The following is a 13023-nucleotide window of genomic DNA, read 5'->3' as shown; positions in this document are numbered from 1 at the left end:
TCTTAAATTTCCTTTTTTCGCAGTTAAAATTTTAAATGTCATTATTTAAATTTCCTTCTTGTATCAAAATTCAAATTAAATTATCAAAATAATACATTCTCACATTCCACTTGGAACTACCGGGTGGTGAATATGTGTATTTCTTTTATCGTATAAAATTACCCGGTCTAATGCTGCGGAGATAAATTGTATTGCGTATTTTTCATAATTTATGCATTAAGAAAATCATATTATTTTTAAACATTATAAAACATGTAACATCCTGTGTTATTGCTTACATTTATGGCAAGAGTGTTCACTTCTCGCCCAGAGGGTCGGAATTGCAAATCAACAGTAGTACAGTAGCCATTTTTAATGTTGCTTTATATATACTTGTGAGGATTTATTCAATCTTAATAATTATTATGTAAAATTACTTATAATTTCAATATTTTGTAGATGTTTAAAATGTGCACAGGTCTAAAGTTACTTCTTTGTTCATTTTTAAGACATGTATGTTTGAATTATGTTTTGTCAATATTTGCCAAAATGCATGCGAAGTGGCAAGTTTCTCTCTACAAATGTACACATACAATATACATACTAGACAACACGAAGTATTTGGTGATTATTTTATGTATTTATGTACTATTTATTGGTATTTTAATTATTATTGTGTTCGTCGTTTTATTTATTCATAATATCTGTAAGCAGTTTTTTTCTAAGTTTTTTAAAAATATAAATAAATTAAATATGTTTGTACTGAAGACTATTTAAAATTACTAAAGTTTTGAATATAATTAAGTATGCTTTATACTTATTTATATTTTAAATTGTAGCGTATTATGTACCTATTCGATTAAATTGCCTTTTTAAAATAGAATGAGCGTTGTCAATGTAGCAACACTAATATCTTATATTTAATAGGCTTGAAAAAATAAAATAAAACAATAAATACACAATGATGAAATGACAATTCATACTATAAATATTTTTAGATTGCGTATTGATTGTAAAATTTTGAACGGTATCAAATATAAACTTTAAAATAACGTCCACGCGTCGATCGTATATCAATAATTTGCAAGAACGGATTATATACACATATATATTGCATATCTGAAACATATATATATATATATATATATATATATATATATATATATATATATATATATATGTATGTATTTAAAAAAAATATATGTTTAATTTTCTTTTAATATTATTTTATTGCTTTGGAGATAATTTGTAATAATCTTTTACTCATAGTTCTGGTTGTTCTTTTGCGTAACTTTATTATTACAGCGGGTATAAGTAGAGCAAACAATAAAACCAGACGTTATCACGAATTGAGTCATCGATATAGTTCGAAAAACACTTATAAAAATTCTCTGCTTATGTAAATAGCCACAATAGATTATAAAACCGTATTTAAATATATGTTTATGTAAATAAAAAGTAAAGTTGTAGAGGAACTTAATACATTTACATAAACTAATAGTATAACACAAACTCCAATTATGTTATTTCTGAACTATAAACTTACAATACCTGGGCGACCGCACTCGCTCGGTTCTAATAATTAATCAGTTATAACTAATACAAGCACGATGGGCTTCCATCGGAAATATTATTCAGATTTTCTTTTAAGAATTGAAAAATCTTTTGGTAAAAATCTTATCTATTAAATCTTAACATACATACGCATTGCATACATTGCTACGTTCCATAAGCAATTCATGTGTAAAATTTCATCTGTTAGATCCACCGGTAGTTAGCTGTGCTTCAATTAGACCTTGAAAAATGTTTTTTAAGGAAACACTACTGTATTAACTTATAAAGCAAAATCTTACCTAAATACAAAATTTTAGATATAGAGAAACGATAAGCGTTGGAGTCATTTGCGAGATACTCAAAATATCTACAAAAATTGTTCATTTATAAGATAAATGAGCAATTTGCAAATGTTATAAGAGGACATAGTGATTTTTTTTCTGTATACCATGAAAAAAGTATTTCAAACCTTAAACTTGTTATATAATTTACCGAACACCTCATAATTTTGATTTTATACTCGCTCTGCCCGCAGTCTTTTCTGGTTATATTTGTAATATTCTCGGGAAAATATAAAAATCCTACTGTTAGGAGTAGATATCTTTCATAAGATTGTCCGCCTCTAGGCAACGTGTGAGTAAGGTCTATGTCAGTTGATTTAGCGACATTAGGTAAGACGTAAATAATGAATAAAACAGGACAGTAGACAGAAAATTCTCAGTAGTAGCCCGGAGTCTGGAAGTTGGAAGTGTGTACACTCCCGTGCCTCGGAAAGCACGTAAAGCCGTTGGTCCTGCACCTGAACTCTTTCCCGTCGTGTCCGATTGCCGTCCCATCGGATTATGAGAGTTAGGGAAAAGAGAGTGCACCTGAACTCTTGCCGGTCGTGTTCGGATTGCCGTCCCATCGGATTATGAGAGTTAGGGAAAAGAGAGTGCACCTGTGTTTACACACACACTTGTGCATTATAATATCTCCTGCGTCGCCGTGGCCAAAATCGGTCTGGAGGACATTATTATTATTATTAACAGAAGCAAAACAATGATTTATATTCAAACCCAAGGGAATTTTGTAAAACCTAGCAAGCAGTTTTTAGTTTTTGTAACCTATAATTACCTACTAATTTGAATAAAATAGCGGTTAACCAATTTTGATTAAATGAGGACTAAACGAGATTAAAAAAGCCGAGATGGCCCAGTGGTAAAAACGCGTGAATCTTAACCGATGATCGTGGGTTCAAACCCGGGCAAGCACCACTGAATTTTCATGTGCTTAATTTGTGATTATAATTCATCTCGTGCTTTACGGTGAAGGAAAACATCGTGAGGAAACCTGCATGTGTCTAATTTCACTGAAATTCTGCCACATGTGAATTCTACCAACCCGCATTGGAGCAGCGTGGTGGAATAAGCTCCAAACCTTCTCATCAAAAAGAGGAGAGGAGGCCTTTAGCCCAGCAGTGGGACATTCACAGGCTGTTACGGAGGACTAAACGATAATTTGACACTTGTTATTTTTTTAGCCTTTTTGAAGAAAACAACGATCAAAGAAAAGGACAGACAACAAAAAATAGTTGTTTTAGTTTTGGTAACATACAAATAATCATATTACAGTTAAAATGGCAGGTATTTTATCACTTTGATTCAATTTATTTTTCTATATGGATGTAAAGATTCACTCACATTTTAAAGAAAATGTATTATAATGTATTATAAGAAATATATTATTTATCGACAAAAAAATATATGGCACCACCTTATTAAATAAATTAAAAATTAAATTAGACAATAGAGATGTGTTTATTTGAAAATAACTTGAGTAATTTGCTACTATAACTATAACGGAAGGATGCCAGAAAGTCTGGGAGCAAATATGTTAAAAAAGGTGGTACGAAAGTCCGAAGGAAAGTTGTCCAATATGTGGGGCAAAAGGCGTACCGTCCGGCTTCTTTGCGAGAACGTAAAGAAAGTGGTGCTTTCGTCACAGTGCGACGTGGCTGACATCAGTGCGGATTGCGTGCGTGACGTCACTCATTCAATAGCACCGATACCGCGTACTTACGCAACTTAGACCCACATTCATATTATATAGTATAATACCATCATATAATTTAAAAAAATAATGGTCTTACTTATAGATATTATAGACTTTATTAATTATATTTAAAATAGGATAACAAGTTGGGTAACACTGGCCATGTAGTGGCATCAATAGATCTTATTTTTGTTTATGTCCCCTTAATTTCCTTGAAGTTGAATCACATTTATTATGCCAATTACGATTTTGAAGTTTATAGATTGAAATGCTTTCAAAAACATGTAATATTTTGATTACTAATACAAACGATAAATAATTATTGTTATACTATTCATTTACAGGTTGGCGATCAAGTAGTAAGCGTAAATGGTTACCGAGTGGACGATGCGGTCCACGCGGAGCTGGTCCATTACATCACATCGCAGTCTAGGCTAAAGATCAAAGTTAGGCGTAAGTTATACTCGTGACCTTTTCTTCCATTTAAAAACGTTATGTTATAAGTATGTTTTAGATTTTATCTTTAAATTGGTATATCAAACAAATAATTCATCAACTATTATCTGCACATCTCTTTATTTGTAAATTTCAATTTTGTATTTCGCTTCCAATATTTAAACCATATATCTGATCGTACATTTATGACTTTTAATCGACAACATTTATGTATGCGAGCAACATAAATTTTGTTGATGAAACTGCGTTGATATATTATTATATATCATCAGTAATTCATCTTCGATAATTATTAATTTTATTATGAAGAGCGTATAATTCACATTTTTTCGAAATAAAAATAAATGAAACACTTGAAATATTATATAGTAAGTGTGTAAATAATCTAAGGCAATGTGGAGACACTAGCACTGCAAGATATCAATTATTGCTGTTCAGTGGTACACGGTTGTGATATACGGCCTTGTAAATTAGTCCTATCTCAATGGATTATCCCTGAATATGAAACCATTTTTTTACGAAAAAATCGGTCACTATTATATATTTAGTAAGAATAATATACTGTACCGTACGGTGTGTGTACATGTCGCGAATTTTTTCAAACGTTTTTGATGTATAAAAATCCCTCTTAAAAAGTTTTAGTAAGCATATTTTATGAAATGCAAAATATAATCAATATTTATTTTATTTTCTAAATTATTTTCATTATATCGATAAGATTATCATTTTAGTATGTTGATATTCTTTGACGCTTTATAAACTCAAGCCGCAGACATTATAGAAACCTAAGGTTTAAAATTGATTGGTTGACTTAAATACGTAGAATAAACTCGCAAGATATATATATATATATATGTATATATATATATGTATATTGAATTATATTCATAGTAGTGGGATTTATTCCTAGCAAACTTTATCAATATTTCTATTTTCTCATTGTCTTTATTTTTTTCTAATATTGTTTGGAAATTGGCCGTAATACAATAAAAAACAAAGAATGGCCAATTATGTTGTTCCGTCGTTGTTTTGCCTGTTGTCTCTGACATAGATCCTCATATATCTCACATAGGTCCTCCTAACGGCCGAAATTCGATTACACCAATTTCCACAGCCAATCTCAAACGCATGAGTCTTTGTAGTGCACGAGTATATACGCAAGTACAAGTGCACTTTATTTTGCACATTGTCATAACTCGTTGGGACGGCAATTGAACAAGGCTACATAAGATGCAAAACCAGGGACTTTACGAATTTTTTGACGTACCAAAGCATAACATTGCCACCTTTCAAACTCTAGGATGTTACTGAGAAATTTTGACAGAAAACTCCTATATCTTTTTATTGCACCGATTTGACTTTCGATTTCGGGACATAGAACAACGAGGTTGTTACACTATTACTAATTCAGTCTCATAAATATAGTTATGATAATTAAAAAAAAGTCACCAAAACTCAAGAAACGGTAATACAAAAATACGATAGGTTATTTTATTGAAGTATTTTATATAAGCGTACATAAGTATTTAAGTAAAATATATAAATAAAATTGTATCCATCTCGACTCAATACACAAAACTAAACAAATATAATCAAATAAATAACATGAATGCAATAACATTTATCATGTCATATTAATTGTTTTTTTTGTATATGATAAATTGCAATTAATTTTTTTTTCAGATGTGGGGATGGTTCCAATCAAGGAGTAAGTTTTTATTAAATTATTTTTTATATATTGACATCATCGTCATAAGCAAGAACCTATACTACCTATTTTATTTTTGCTTTCTACTATGCACATATTTACTATTTTTTTTAAACATATTTTCTGTAATTATAGCGGTGATCTAAAATAAAGATGTGATTAGGGCCTTTACCTATATTCTTTAATATAATTTGTCATCGAAGTCCGTTGTTCTTATAATTTCACTCACCTCATTTACCCTTTAAACAGAAACACAGTAACATAAAGTATTGTCGTTTCGCGTTAGACCACTGGTCACTGGACGGTTGTTATCAAATAATGCTTTCAGAAGCATACCTAACACCTGTTAATCCTTTTTTACTATAAAACACAACAAAACGTTAAACCCAAGTAATATTATTTCACAGTAACAGTAACAGCCTGTTAATGTCCCACTGCTGGGCTAAGGCCTCATCTCCTTTTTTGAGGAGAAGGTTTAGAGCTTATTCCACCACGCTGCTCCAATGCGGGTTGGTTGAATGCACATGTGACAATTTCAATGAAATTAGACACATGCAGGTTTCCTCACGATGTTTTCCTTCACCGTCAAGCACGAGATGAATTATAAACACAAATTAAGCACATGAAAAGTCAGTGGTGCTTGCCCGGGTTTGAGCCCACGATCATCGGTTAAGATTCACGCGTTCTAACCACTAGGCCATCTCGGCTTTTTTATATTATTTTAACAAGAACAATTTTTTTATTAAAAATCTTATGTTTAAATAGAAAAATTAAATGATTGCATGTTTGTTTCAGAAAAGAGCAAGAATCTTTGTCTTGGCAGTTCGTATCAGAACAGGCGTCTCTCGCTTCGGACGTTTCCTCATCACCAACTTTGTGTCACAACACTGAGCACTTGACGGACTTGCGTCTGTCTATATTAGTGCCACCACGAGCTAAACTTGGTTGCGGGTAAACAAAAATATTGACAAAAAAATTTAGTAATTATATAAATAGTAAATTATAAATGTATGTTAAGATCTAAATATTATATTTGGTGTAGATTCCATGCTCAATTATAAAATTGTTGACAGAGTCGTTTGTCCTGACTGACTAACTAAAACTAGTAAGACTAGAAATCTGAAATTAGAAATATAGTTTCTTTTATAAAGTAAGGCAGCTAGTGTAGATATTTTTTTCTTTTGCGAATTATCATCTTATTGGAGCATCATGTTGCGTAAATGACAACCGAAATATTAATTTACATTTAAATTATTTCGATGGACAATACAACTCAGTCAGGTCGAACATGACTTCTATATGTAAATGATTATATAATAGTAATGTTTAGTCACAGATTTTATTTACTAGGTATTTGTAATAATATTAAAAATCTGTATACTTATAGAAAGTCTAATAAAGAAATTTACGTAATTTTTGCGAGAAATATTTTTTTTGACTTTTTCTAAAAACTTTCTAAATTTTATTTTTAAATAATATCGTGTTTAATTTTGTATAATATATGTTGAAACTCTTTTTGTTGCAGTATTTGTAAAGGTCCTGATTGGAAACCGGGAATTTTTGTACAGTTCGTAAGAGAAGGTGGAATTGCCCGAGAAGCTGGTTTGAGACCGGGTGATCAAATCTTATCGTGCAACGGCCACGACTTTGCTAATATATCTTTTAATGAGGTGATTATTTTATCTTCACATATAATGATTCAATGTTGTTAGCGATAGCAAATTCATAGAAAATCAAAGATATTATACTAATAAAACATTACATACATTTTATACAAGGTTGTGATTCTTTTAGAATCACTAGTTAATCTATGGTGAAATCTCAGATTTTCTCCGAAGTTATTTTTAAGAAAATTTGCCTAAATATCGTTACTAACTGTTAAATATCCTATTTTTTCATTAAAAAAAACATTCAAATTATTCTCTTAAACTTCTTATAAATCGGTCAGGCTATATCAGCGATGAAAGCGAGTGGTAGACTTGAACTCGTCATCCGAGAAGGCACTGGGGCAGAGTTAGTGTCACCTGAGAGCTCTGGTTACAATAGCTCCGCATCTTCAGCTGCGGGCGAGCGAAGTCCGGCACCGGCCGCGCCCGTCATACCCCTCGCACCACCGGCCGCCTTGCGACGACGGCTCGCAAGCGTAGCTGAAGAAGCCGCGGATAGAGCGGACAGGTTTCAGCTATCAATATTTATTATTATTTAACTATTTATATAGCGTTAAAACATGCTAACATGTTAACTAAATTTATCGTAAATAATAATAATAAATAACTTTATTCACCAAAAAGAAACAAAGACAAAAAAATTAAGGTACAAAACCATAAAAAAAGAGTTAACAATATCATAATTTGGCGAAAAGGTCGTAGTCTCAGCTAGGCTGCTTTTCAGTCTACGCCTTGTACATATGCTGCCAACACAAACGCATTCAGTCCAACATTCAGTGCAGTAAAAGGTAAAAGGAGATAAAATTACTTAAATAATAAAAGTTAATACAATTTATAACACGCACAATAGGCTAAAATAAAAGAAAACATGCAAGCATTACTAAAACATTGAGGTCTTTTTTTTTTAATTCTAGAAAAAGGAAAATATTTCATATTGAATAAAAAATGAAAATAAAATAGTAATAAAATATTTAAAATGTTTAAACAAATAGAGATATATGTTTTAATTAATTACAATCAAAGTAACAATTAAATGTCTATCAATAATTTAAAACAACAATATGATTATCAACGAGTGATAACGCATAACAAATTAAATGAAAAATATGACAATACTTGACTTATTTAAGAAATTTGTTAACAGATAACGAATGGTGACTTGTTTTGTTTTTGTAAATTATTTATAATAAATTTATATTTTTGTAGGTTGACGATGAACAGAATAAAACGAAGAACATGGGACAGCTTAGACTTCGATTGGAAGAACAAAGACATTCATAATTTTGATGCACCTTCTGACATAGAGCCTGATTATGATTGTCCCAGCATACCAAATAATCCTCACACGTACGAAAGTAAGTCTCATATCAAAAGTAAAACTATAACGGAATATGAACCAACGAAAGTAACAAGTCCATTAAATAGAACAATTATAAATTTAACCGAAGATGGCGCTACAATACAATGTAGTTACGATAACAACACAACTAGGAAGAATATGTTTCCAACGACTCAAACAATAAGAGACAAAGATAAGAAAACTATTGTAGTAGAAGTTCACCACATGAATACAACGACTTGTGCTAAGACGCATTGCAATTTTCCCCCACCTTTTGTAAAAGAAATTGATGCAGACTCTACCAGTATATCTAGTTCAGCCACATTATCGAGTGCCATTGCTGAAGAAATACAGAGAAGAAAATTGGTTTGTAAAGGTTTTTTTAATTCTTATTATTAAAAATATTTTTTCTTACACGACTGCAAACGAAGGAGTGTAATGTATTCAGCGTACATGTATGATTGCTTTTTTTGCTTCACCATAATTTTTAAATACCTGAACAGGCTTGGAGCTGTAAAGCATCGTTAAAATCTTATATTTTTCATTCCCAATGATATGATGACTATGAATCTCTTATTTCCAATTTTTTAACTAATTTTATCTTTAAACTGTTTCTACCATTATGTATTGATTAGTACAATTTTATGCTTAATTAATTAATACTCGTTACTAAAAATTCAAAAAGTTAATAGTGTATATGAACTACGCTCAATTATAGTGTGCATTTGTTTTATATTAATATATTTTAAAATAGTTTTAGCAATTAAAATGACGTGTTAATGCTTTCATATAAAAAAACTTTTCTAGAATATGGCATAACAGACATAACAGGTACATTGTTTATGTATATAGAGTAGGTTCAGTATCAATAATATAAGCCTTTACAATACGGAAAGCGTAGATAAAAGCAACAACGTAAATTGGTTTATTACAAATACATTAAAACAAACCAGCCTGGAAATTCGTCCCCTCTATAATTACTCGTATGTCACTTTTGCAAAATAGTGTTAAATGGGTGTAATCGAAACCACTAATTTACACTGATGTATTCCAAATTAGCTACGCGTAAAATAGATTTGTATATTATTTTAAAATATTTATCTACTTATTTAAAATTTTAAGTGTTCTTTCTGTACACTTCCTCTAATTTTATTCAATATATTTTAAATTCCAAATTAACGTGGTGTACACATAGAACTTGAAAACATTTTTTTTAATTTAGAACAAGAAAACAACTCCAGAAAAGGAAACGAATCCAATACCAATCAAGAAACCCAGCATTCCAAAGGCTATAGATAACGACCAAAAAAAGCATCACGACGCATTAATGGACGAATTTAAGAAGGTTCACAGAAAAATGTTTGCAAATCAAGATATGGTGAACGGTGATCTAAATAAAGAAAATCAGATGGAATGCTTGGTAAGTAAAATATTTTATATTTTTAACTTTGGCTATCTAGTAGTTAGATATATAAGCTAGATATATATAATATAAGCTAGGCCGAGGTCCCGGATTTAAATCTTTGGTCAGGCCAATAAATTCGGTCCATAAATACCTACTAACAACTTGTAGCTTAGATATTAGAGTTTGGTTAGGTTTTACTACCATATCCCGCACGTAAATCCGTTCATTCTGCGCCCATTGTCAATCTGGTCATGTCGCTTAGCCATCCCGTCGAACTATGAGAGAGGTATTAGAGATTGCAACTATTTTGTGGAAGAATTTGTGCTCAATAATACCTGCTGCAAAATTTAGATATAAAATTGATTTTTTGTTTTGCTATTTTCTCTCTCTATCTCTTACTCTTTATTTTCGAATTGACTTGTTGCTGTTGGCCCAAATCGACTCGACAGCGTCACCGGGCGGGGCCGAGTCTTTAAGATACTCAGCCGGATGTTGGGAGACCACTTAAGGGCTCAGAATACGCGTGTCCTAAGGGCGTCTCCTGTGAGACCGAACCTCGGCTTAGAATACCGTCGACAGGAAGGAGGACATTATGTTCGCAATGTCATACGCCTCAGCGCGGACGGGTCATAATAAAAGGGAGACCTCGAACCCGTCGGCGGGGTCGGTGTGTGTTGTGCTCTGTAACCTATCGTGTTGATTTTGGCCGATGTAATCTTATCATCGGGTATCTCTTGCTGATGAGTCTAATGTTATGTATTAAAGCTCAAGACAGAGTATTTTTTATATGAAGTTAACATGGTTCATAAAGATTTTTAATATTTTACGATCAATTTTGCTTTTTCCGCGTACATCATGTTGCTGTTAAAGAACAATGAAGTTTCCTGTACGAAATGAATATGACAACAAATACCGTAACAGGCATCGCTATTCAATCAATATACACCTGAAACAAACAAAGATTTTAATTTACTACTTCTGTCTATGACGGTCTATCTTTCAATAATTACCTACACGACATTCGTTCAATATAAAACTAGGAGTAAACTTAACAGTGCAAATTGATATCGATATTGATCGGACACCAAAATCTTTAAGGGTTAGTAGATTTTACGACATTCAATAATTGTTTTGTGTGATAAGTATTATTGAATAATCATTATTCAACTTTGATTTATTTTTAACAACAATACAACATAACTATTACTATTGTTCCGATTGTTGCTAGTCAGATTTTAGGTATGTGTTTTATATATACTATACAACAAATATGAAGAGATATTTAAGAAATATGTTTCTAGTCATACCCCATTGAAAGTAAAATCAGAGAATTCGATCCCAGCTATGATCATTTCATCTATTTTGTAATCTCGGGATTTCGGTATCAAAATAAGATTTATCAAAATTAAATTAAAAGTATTTGAAAATAAACAACAGCTTCTGTTTAAATTTTAAATTTTAATCCTTAGGATTAGAAATTTTCAAAGTAGCTTTGAAACCTGTTTCTTAAAATCGATTTGTTGTTTTATTTATATTGAGGTAAGGTACATTTAAGTTTATATTCTTATATTAGGCTTACATATGAAATTGGCGTTTTGTACGAGAGGAATATAAAGTAATTTTTTTTGTAAAATATATTTAATTAAGATGTATGCACATCAATAAACTCTTTGAAGGCGGTTTGGATTGCCGCATCGGAGTTGAATTTTTTCCTTGTAAGAATTTAAAAATGGTAATCTGTTGGAGCAAGGTCCGGGGAGTAAGGTGGATGTGGCAGACATTCCAATTGTAGCTCATCTAACTTAGTGGTTGTTTGTTGTGCAGAGCGATTGACCAATCTCGGTTGTTTAGCAGCTAGTTCTTCCTTCATGGTTAGCAGTTGCTGACAATAGATATATGCTGTAATCGTTTGACCAGATTTTAGAAAGCTGTAGTGAACGACACCAGCGCTAGTCCACCAAACACTCACAAGTAACTTTTTCTGAGTCAATTTTCGTTTAGGGCAGGATTTGGCTGGGTCTCCAGAGTTCAGATATTCCTCTTTCCGATTATCGTACAGTATCCACTTTTCATCACAAGTTAATTAATTAAATTTAAATAATTAACTTAATTAATTAATCAATTAATTCGATTTAAAATCCCTTCATTATTGTGTCGGTTAAGCAAAGTAACACAGCAGTCGACGCGTGTTTGCAAGTTCGATTCACTCAATTCATGAGGTACCCATCGTTCAAGTTTTCTTACTTTCCCGATTTGCTTCAATCAAATTAATACAGTTTTATCAATTACCACGAAGCCTACAGCTATCTCTGAAGTGCTTTGTGATGGATCTGCTTCCACAATAGCCTTTAATTCTTCATTTTCCACTTTGGTCTCGGGCCGTCCACGGGGTTAGTTCTGAAGGTCAAAATTTCCAGAACGAAAACTGAAACCAAAAACGTACCGTGTTTTCTTTTGCGATACCAGCGCCGTATACATCATTAATCCTTCGAGCTGTTTCTGCAGCACTGGTGCAACGGTAGAACTCGTACTCGTAAATATACCGATATTTCATGTTTTCCATTGTACGGTAATAAGCGACGCCAAAGAAAATAATAATGAGGAAAAAACAAATTAATGACTGTTTTCAAAACTCAAATGTACCAGCTAAACGAATATATAAATTTGAATTTGGAATTCTTAACCAAAGAGGAGATATTTCAGATCAAAGTGGTCAGTACGACAAAACGCTAATTTAATATGTAAGGACCTAATATTTACTAGATATAAAAAAATATATAAATGATTGAAGTTAAAAAGGATTCAAAAAACAAACGTGTAGTAATTACTGTTGGTCATATCACAACAAAACCAAAATAAGTATGATTAAAATCATAAAATC

General features: G+C 31.7%; 1 protein-coding gene across 2 annotated transcripts in view; it reads left to right on the top strand.

Annotated features, from left to right (window-relative positions):
* LOC126768180 (uncharacterized) overlaps positions 1-13023 on the top strand; it is a 276661-nt gene that overhangs the window by 13290 nt on the left and 250348 nt on the right. For both annotated transcript variants that reach the window (XR_007669215.1, XM_050486131.1), the window contains exons 3-9: positions 3912-4020; positions 5707-5731; positions 6527-6682; positions 7257-7401; positions 7680-7906; positions 8605-9103; positions 9960-10157. Coding sequence is in view for 1 of the 2 variants with exons in the window: in XM_050486131.1 (XP_050342088.1) it covers positions 3912-4020; positions 5707-5731; positions 6527-6682; positions 7257-7401; positions 7680-7906; positions 8605-9103; positions 9960-10157 (1359 nt within the window). In the remaining variant the exon portion in view is untranslated. The remainder of the gene's footprint in view (positions 1-3911; positions 4021-5706; positions 5732-6526; positions 6683-7256; positions 7402-7679; positions 7907-8604; positions 9104-9959; positions 10158-13023) is intronic.

Source organism: Nymphalis io, chromosome 4, assembly GCF_905147045.1.
Source record: "Nymphalis io chromosome 4, ilAglIoxx1.1, whole genome shotgun sequence".
Classification (NCBI taxonomy): Eukaryota; Metazoa; Arthropoda; class Insecta; order Lepidoptera; family Nymphalidae; genus Nymphalis; species Nymphalis io.
The sequence above is the reverse complement of the archived record's forward strand: the minus strand, read 5'-3'. Positions and strand labels throughout refer to the sequence as shown.